Source organism: Musa acuminata, chromosome BXJ2-2, assembly GCF_036884655.1.
Source record: "Musa acuminata AAA Group cultivar baxijiao chromosome BXJ2-2, Cavendish_Baxijiao_AAA, whole genome shotgun sequence".
Lineage (NCBI taxonomy): Eukaryota > Viridiplantae > Streptophyta > Magnoliopsida > Zingiberales > Musaceae > Musa > Musa acuminata.
Genome location: NC_088339.1, coordinates 25,574,613 through 25,583,315, shown reverse-complemented (window position 1 = coordinate 25,583,315; position 8,703 = coordinate 25,574,613). Strand labels below are relative to the sequence as shown.

At 48.4% G+C, this 8,703-nt stretch overlaps 2 protein-coding genes across 2 annotated transcripts; both read left to right on the top strand.

The window, feature by feature from the left end:
* The first annotated feature begins 563 nt into the window (after window positions 1-563).
* On the top strand, window positions 564-1,930 carry LOC135605583 (receptor-like protein 44). Its single transcript, XM_065095846.1, has one exon. It carries the CDS (start codon window positions 805-807, stop codon window positions 1,645-1,647), a length of 843 nt encoding a protein of 280 aa, XP_064951918.1. The 5' UTR covers window positions 564-804; the 3' UTR covers window positions 1,648-1,930.
* Window positions 1,931-5,158: 3,228 nt separating this feature from the next.
* Window positions 5,159-7,104, top strand: MA-ACS2 (1-aminocyclopropane-1-carboxylate synthase 3). Its single transcript, XM_009391176.3, has 4 exons — window positions 5,159-5,380; window positions 5,467-5,598; window positions 5,720-5,880; window positions 6,000-7,104. Exons 1-4 carry the CDS (start codon window positions 5,228-5,230, stop codon window positions 6,943-6,945), a joined length of 1,392 nt encoding a protein of 463 aa, XP_009389451.2. The 5' UTR covers window positions 5,159-5,227; the 3' UTR covers window positions 6,946-7,104.
* The last annotated feature ends 1,599 nt before the right edge of the window (window positions 7,105-8,703 follow it).

Sequence of the window (8,703 nt, the reverse complement as noted above, 5' to 3'; positions counted from 1 at the left end):
CACGACAAGGCGGCCACCAGTCCTTTTCTACTGTTGCGGTGGAGGAGGTGGTTTTCATGGCCAGCCTCCCGAGTCAGCCCGAGCCCCGTCCTTCTACGTATGCAAGCACCAAAAGTGGCAGTAGGGGTGAGTGCGACGCGAGCGGAGAGCAGCCGCAGAACAATGTGCCATTTGAGGGGTCCTTCTCGTTATAGTGGGGCGGTGCTGTGCCGCATAGGGTCTTTGGATGTCGACCTGCCTGCAACTGGGACGCTTCCCACTTCCATATACCTCCAACGAGCGACACACACCCGAAGTCAGATGTCCTCTCGAGAGATACAAGACGAGTGATGGACGGATGCCTTTCCGAGCAGGACAAAGTCCATAACTCAACACATCATGCGTCCAAAGTTCAAGAATTGTTTATACCATCAGGAAATGGAAAAAAGGAGAGGGAGGGAGGCCAAAAAGATGTTTGCGGGATGAGAATCAACAGTTGCGAGCAACAGCAACATGAGTCTTCCATGGGAAGTGGTGGTGCCGGCGAAGGGGATGGCTGATGGCTGTACGAAGTTTTGGCTCGTGCCCAACCTGAGGCCACGATCCGTGACAATACATTTGATCGAATCCAACATAATATGCGAGTTGCATATGGGCCACGATTCAATTGTAGATGCGGCCCATTTTGGGTGACGATGATACCTTAAGCAAAGATGCCACCTTCCCCCGAACGAGAGAACGAGTAGCTGCCGCAGAAGTAGCAGCATCCAAAGGGGTCCATTTTCGTCCTCCTCCCGATCCATCATCTGTTCTTCCTCGACTCTAATGGAGCCGCCGCGGCCGCCGCTCTTGTGCGTGGGGCTTCTCCTTCTTGTCGAGCTCCTCCTGCCGCCGCCGACCTTGGCGGAGTCTGACGACCAGGCGTGCCTCTCCAACCTCCGGCGATCGCTGACGGACCCCAACAGCAGCCTCCGGAACTGGACCCGCGCCAACTTCGCTGCCCCCTGCAATGGATTCACCTCCTACCTCCAGGGCGTCACCTGCAACAACGGGCGCATCTACAAGCTCTCCCTCGCCGGCCTCGCCCTCGGCGGTGCCATCTCCCCTTACGTCTCCAACTGCACCAACCTTCAGTCCCTCGACCTCTCTTCCAACCAGCTCTCCGGCCCCGTCCCGTCGGAGCTCTCCGCCCTCCTCAACCTCGCTGTCCTCAACCTCTCCTCCAACCGCCTCACCGGCCCCATACCCCCGCAGCTCGCGCTTTGCGCCTATCTCAACGTCATCGACCTCCACGCCAACCTTCTCTCCGGCCCCATCCCTGACCAGCTCGGCCTCCTCGTCCGCCTCTCCACCTTCGACGTCTCCTACAACCGCCTCGAGGGCCCCATCCCTGTGCTGCTCGCCAACCGGTCGGGCTTGGCGGCGGGGCTGCCGCGGTTCAACGCCAGCTCCTTTATCGGCAACAGGGACCTCTATGGGTATCCCCTGCCGCCCATGAGAGGGAAGGGACTGTCGGTGCTCGCCATTGTCGGAATTGGGCTCGGTAGTGGTCTTCTTAGCCTGGTGCTCAGTTTCACCGCGGTTTGCATCTGGCTTCGGGTCACGGAGCAGGCGGCCATGATGACCAACGACGAGGGCAAGGTCTCCCACCTCATGCCCGACTACTGACTGGTTCGCTTCTTCGGATCTGTCCCGCCATGAATCCGGCATAAAAAATCCCATCTTGGATTCCCCTTCTCATTCTTCCAAGAGTAAAGTTCGCTCCTTTTTGTTATTTTTCTTTTCTTTTCTCTTGCCTTTTGGTTTTACTTAGCCATCTGTCTGCCTTTTCTTCTTTTGTTTTCTCTGTGAAAAGAAGTTCTTTGAAGCTTCACAACGAGAATGTATACCAAAACTTGACAAAGAAACTAATTGAGTAGCTCTGTTCTGTTCAATACAGAGCTTTATGTGATGGATGGGGAGGACATTTGTACAAGGAGACCTGATGCTCTGCTCTGTTTAATCTTTAATCTTACGATAGGAAGCTGCAGAGAACGTGATTCTGAGTTGATTTATGGGGCATTCTGACTAGTTTAAACCAAAGCCTGAGATTGTGTCTTCCAGGCCTAACCTATGCAGCTATCCTGTCTTGGCCTAATGACAATTATATCTTGGAAACCCTACCTGCTTTTGTTTTTTATGCTTCTCTTTCTTGTTTGTGGAGTAAGGATACAGTCACTAAGGATGGCAAGTCTAAGCAGCTCAAGTGGCAATATCAAACTGTATGTCCCCTGTAGACTCTGTAAAACCCAGTTTAGAGCAACCTAATGAAGCAGATCTTTTATGTTTAATTTACATTGAGTGTCTATATCTTGTCTTGGACAAGTTCAGCTATAAAGCCTGACCTACTGTGAAATGGGATTAGCAAGATGAAGTGGCAGGGTCTAGTGAGCCTTTTTTCTTCTGTTTGGAGGGTGGAAGATAATGGATTCAAATCATCTCGGGAGAAGGGGTGTCATGAACTGTGATCTTGCTTCTTGTCGGAAGGAACTAATGAACACCTCACGGGATCCTTCTTTGGACTCGCACACAGAGTTTGGATCAAATGTACTGCTCACATGAAGATGTATGTGGCTGAGGCTTATAATTGCTTTTAAGTTGCTATTGCTTGCTCAGGTATAAAACTATTATTGCCCCCCCTCGATATACAGGAGTCCAAGGATCAATTATGCAGCTTAAGTTTACAATGAAAGGAGTTCGTGAGGCCACTGCTCACAGAAACCTTCTTTAGCTGCAGCTTTTGTGCAGATCAAAGGCCTAGTTAGGAGTCCACTTTGGTGGAGGATTCTCCACTCGTAGATTAACATCGGTCGCAGCTAGCTAGTGTCATACCTGGGCATTATGGAGTGGCTAAATTGAGGAGCCAATTCCAAAAGGTTTGGGTCGAGGGGACAAGGAGGCTTGATGGTTGATTTGCCTTTCGGGTGTGGCTTCTAATTTGTCATCCTTCCACTCTCTTGGCTTCAGATCTCCTTGTCCTGCAAATGGTAGTAGGAGTGTAGCAGGTGATGCTGAGGTAGAGTTCCTTTTCTCAGTGGGGTTGAGTGCGCTGGTCAGCTACACAAAAGAGAAGCCAATGGTGTTGGGCTTGCCGTGTTCTGACCGGTTGAATTCGATTTGGATCTTTTTAGACATTTTTGGCTATGAGTTCGATTCCCAATCCCAGTGAGCTTCCTTCCTTCCGTTCGATAACCTTCTCGATAGCAAACTTTCTTTCTGATGCCTCAACTCGATGCATTGCAGAGCTCATCGAGGGTTTGAAGAAGCTTTACAACAGAGAAGGAAAATGGCAGAGTAGCCGAGCATTAGGGGGTGAGAAATCTTCGGAAGCAAAGAGGAAGAGCGAGAAGGGACAGAGTCACGTATGTGAGTGAGGGCAGCCCATATGGATACTGGAAGCCCATCTTGCCATTCTATCTCATCCGATCCTTCGTTGTGCTGTGTAGTTGCTGTGGGGGAACTCGCAATGGAACACTTGCCATTCCTCCAACTTCAAGTCATTCTCATTTCTCATCCCGTAGAAGGAGAGCATCAAATGCTGTTCATGTCGAACGAAGAGGCTACAACATCAAATGCTGTTGATGTCAAACAGGTGGAAGTGCCTGCTAGGCCGACGATGTCCATCCGGGGAAGACAAATCCTAACTCATGATCTTGGCAGGAGAAAACAACGTCCCAACCATCGTTGGACTCCACGATCTCACGGCCCATCGAACGCGTGGATCATTGCTCCGTATCCACACCCGTCAAGTTTGATGTATGTTGTCGTTGAAGTTGAATATATGTAGCGATAAGAACAATAGACAACAAAGAAGGGCTCTATTTCCTTTAAGTAGAAAGCAACCCATGGATGCCTCGGGTTCGATCCAAGTGGTTTATGGACCGCATGGGTGCACCAAACTGTTAACCATCAAGAGGGATCATGTTGGAAAATCATTTTCGATTTCGATCTTCATACAAATTAGTTGCGGAACAAACATCCGAGCACTAATCGACCTCTCGAGCAATAATTCGAATTTTCTTATGTATATAAATATGAATCAAATCAGATTAATCCATGATCCACATTACTGCTTAAGCTAGAGGTGTTTTCATATAGTTGCGTCTAAAACCAGTTTATGGCTTCATAATGCGGGTGTTCTCACACGTCTGACCCTAATTTTGTCGTTTATAGAGTGAGTGAGCCATTCGATTCATTCTCTCCGGTCACTGATGCAAGACTGTGTGGTTTGCTTACAAGTCGTTGGGTAAAGCTCGTAGACGACCTCCTCTCTGTAGTCCCTCCGTAGAAATATACAAACAGAGCTGGTGCTTGCATGGCAGTGCAAGTTTTACGTACTTGCTAGGCTGATGCAATGGGAGTAATAATTAATGTCAATTGTCTCATAAACAATGTAATAATTAACAGCATGCAGGAGGAAGAATCAGCAGTCCTCCTGGCTCTGAGTTAAGAGTCACATTGGGGGGGGGTCTGAGTTAACAGAGAAAGGGACTTGGAACCAATCAAAGGCTGTTCGTTTGGACTCATCGGAAGCAAGTGGAGAAATGAAGCTAATTAAACCAAGGCGAGAGGAAGTTGCATGGACAGAGCAGTCGATGGCTTATGCTCGGAAGAGTCAAAGCTTGATTAGCTCAGTCTACTGATCACGATGATTTATATTTATATATACATAAATATTGGTTATCCAGGCTAAGCGTACACCCACCTCCGTCGAGGAAGCCTCTGGTTGACCGTGCCATGCAGGGATTCGGATGATGTAACAGAGGAGGCCGGTGTGTCGGAGCAAGCAGAGATGGGTGTTAGCTCGGGTGGGTCTTAGTGTTCCAGATCAACTAAACATGACATCCGTCCATTCTGCGACTCGGAAGCTGCATAATTCTGTATTCTCTGGTATGTTTTGTATTCTTTTCCCTTCATCAATATAAACTAGAGGGTTAAGCAGGTCTCTTGTCCAACATCAGGGGCCCAGTAGATTTTGTGTCGGCAGGTGTATTCTAAATTGCTTCATCTGAACTAAATCCAGCACCATTCAATCTGTCTGTAAAACCAATCCGTGATTGTGTTACTTCGAGGATTCTATAAATACCTACTCCTCCACCTTCCAAGCATCACCAAAATCTCTCTCTCTCTCTCTCTCTCTCTCTCTCTCTCTCTCTCTCTCGTTCTTTTGTACATACAGCGTCTCTCAATCTCTTCTCAGCCTACCAGAATGAATCAGATGCTGCTCTCCAGAAAAGCTGCATGCAACATCCATGGGCAGGACTCCTCCTATTTCCTGGGGTGGCAGGAGTACGAGAAGAACCCATATGATCCAATCACTAACCCGACAGGGATCATTCAGATGGGTCTCGCAGAGAACCAGGTTGGTTCTCTCACTCAGACAAGTTCTCCTCACTCAAGTCACTTGTGACAGTAACTAATATTAAGGCCTCTCGTTCATGCTTGCAGCTCTGCTTTGATCTCATCGAATCGTGGCTTGAGAACCATCCCGACCCAGCTGCATTCAAGAAAGATGGAGCACTACTATTCCGGGAGCTCGCTTTGTTCCAGGACTACCATGGCTTGCCAGCCTTCAAGCGTGTAAGTCCATAAACTTAAACTAATTTACCGGGGATATATCAGAAGGATCACATCCATTCTCGCATATATCAACAGAATCTGCTGGGTTACTAATTGCAGTCCGCAATGCATACATCTGCAGGCATTGGCTAAATACATGGGAGAAGTAAGAGGAAACAAAGTAGCTTTCGATCCCAACAGGCTCGTCCTCACGGCTGGTGCTACTTCTGCCAATGAGACTCTCATGTTTTGTCTTGCCGAACCTGGAGAAGCATTCCTTCTGCCTACTCCATACTACCCAGGGTACGTACACATCCACAACAGAGCCTTGTCGACCAATTACTCTACCCATGCACGCGATCGGTTCCATGTACTTGAATTGCCATGGTGACACACTCACCTTTCCCATGTGTGTCTGACAGATTCGACAGAGACCTCAAATGGCGAACCGGAGCGGAGATCGTTCCCATCCATTGTTCGAGCTCTAACGGCTTCAGGATCACCAAACCGGCCCTGGAAGCTGCATACCAAGATGCGCAGAAGCGTAGCCTCAGAGTGAAAGGTGTGCTGGTGACCAACCCGTCCAACCCATTGGGGACGACGCTGACCCGACACGAACTCGACATTCTTGTCGACTTTGTCGTCTCCAAGGACATCCATCTCATCAGTGACGAGATCTACTCAGGGACCAACTTCGACTCGCCGGGGTTCATCAGCATTGCAGAGGCCACAAAGGACAGGAACAACGTCTCCCATCGGATTCACATCGTGTGCAGCCTCTCTAAAGATCTCGGCCTCCCAGGTTTTCGTGTCGGTGCAATCTATTCGGAGAATGAAGCAGTCGTGTCTGCTGCTACTAAGATGTCAAGCTTTGGGATGGTCTCTTCTCAAACCCAGTACCTCCTCGCGGCGTTGTTATCCGACAAAGAATTCACCGATAAGTACCTTCTCGAGAATCAGAAGAGACTCAAAGAGCGGCACGACATGCTTGTCGAAGGACTGCGCAGGATCGGGATCGGGTGCTTGAAAGGAAGTGCGGCCTTGTTCTGCTGGGTGGACATGAGACACCTGCTGAAGTCCAACACCTTCAAAGGAGAGATGGAGCTGTGGAAGAAGATAGTGTATCAGGTGGGACTAAACATCTCGCCGGGTTCTTCGTGCCACTGCGACGAACCGGGGTGGTTCCGCGTCTGCTTCGCTAACATGTCCGAGGACACCCTAACGCTCGCCATGCAGCGGCTTAAAAGCTTCGTTGACTCCGGCGATTGCGGCAGTAACCATGACTCCGGCCATCAGCGCCCCAGAAAGACATTCTTGACCAAGTGGGTCCTCCGCTTGTCGTCCACCGATCGCAAGTCCGAGAGATGATAACACCGGATTGCTGCAGCGAATGCACGATCGATCATTCTTTACATTTTTACGCCAAACAGCATGTTTCTTTTCTCCTCGTGTCTTTTTGCCTTGGATCACGCGATCTGTCTGGTTTTTTGAGTGCCCAAGGCTTCATGATCGAGAGAGATTGTTCACTTCCTCATTCCATGAAGTTATTCGATTTCTCAGTAACAGTATGTACGATAACTTTGTTCTTGTTTCTTTTAAGAAAGCATTCAGTATGGAACATGACACTGTTCTTGTTGCTACCATAGATAAATAACAAGTTGATCCATAGGAGCCCCATTGGACCCCTGCTTTGATTGATTTACATGAACCCAGAAATGGTTGAATCTCCAGCTGTCAGTGGCCTCATCTTGGCTCACCAAACGCGTTTCCTTTGCTGATTCCTGTCTCTTAATGGAACAGTCAATATTATATGAAATGTTACTGATTCTATAAGCAATATGTTCTGTAAGATTATTAGTGAACTTATCTTTGTTGATTGGGACCGTTGCGGGAAGCTAATTTCCTTTACTACGATGCCTTGTGCCATCAAAGTCAAGTCAGAGTTGGTCTCTGGTTTTGATGCTATTTTAATTGTGCCGTAAGTTAATCCAGACTGGGTGATGCTACAACATGAACGGCGGCCGAACGAGGCAAGGACGGATTTTTGAGATGAGGTGCATTCTGTTCTCATCTAGCTTGGAACGAGAACATGATCAAGACATCATGCTGATCTCTTGCCGTGTTTACTTCTACCCGGAGATGGAGATGGACACTCGGTCACTATCGTCGACATCTGCTGTCTCGGTTGTCGACGTCACGTCAAAAGCTTTGCTTTTCGTGTTGTGTTCCTCGGATCAAGAGACGACGCATGTCAAAAGACTTGCGTTAGCAAAGCAGTAGATTGGGTCAGGCGGGCTGCTCTTGTCGAACAACATGTCTGGCCTCCACTTAAGCCTACGCGTGCACATGAGCCGACGCCCTCACGCGAACACACCACCTTCCTTTGTGTCGATATTTCTCCGAGAGAAGACGGAGCATTTCCCGACAACAACATGGCGATGTTGTCACCAACAGTCTCAGATTCCGCCGTAAATCTTCCTAGGCCAAAGAATTCAAGCTTTTACACTATACCTACTCATAAAATGCCGGATGATCAAAGAAGAGAACAAACCGGTCGGAATGGGACTTTGCAGATTGTTGGAGCATAAACACCTCAACTGAGCATGCCGCAGCCCTCTGGGCGATTCACATGCGTTGTAGGTCTGATGTGCTTGTCGTGTCGGCGGGTAAAGAATATTTCAATCAATCGAAAACTTTGTTTGCTTGTTACAAGCAGCAGATCGCACAGAGAGGGTACAGAGTGTTGCCAAGACATGGTGAGTACTTCCACAGCCCATTTGACGGTGACAGACTCTTTTTGTACGTGAGATTGTTGTTGTTTACTCTTCACGACTAGTGTATGGGCATGATAAGTCTTAATTAACTATACTTTACATACGTTGTCTTTGACTTCATTCACGAGCACGATATTTATCTTACCTAAGGCCTTACGTATATTGGGCTTCTGAGAAAGCCACATACATAGGGCGAGGAAGCTTGTCGGAGCCAACTTTGGGTTTCTAAACTCTCTCTCTCTCTCTCTCTCTCTCTCTCTCTCTCTCTCTGGAATCGAATTAACAATGCCTAAGACACTTAAATAATCTCTCAAAGTCACATCATATCAGATGACAAATCTCCCAATGGTCC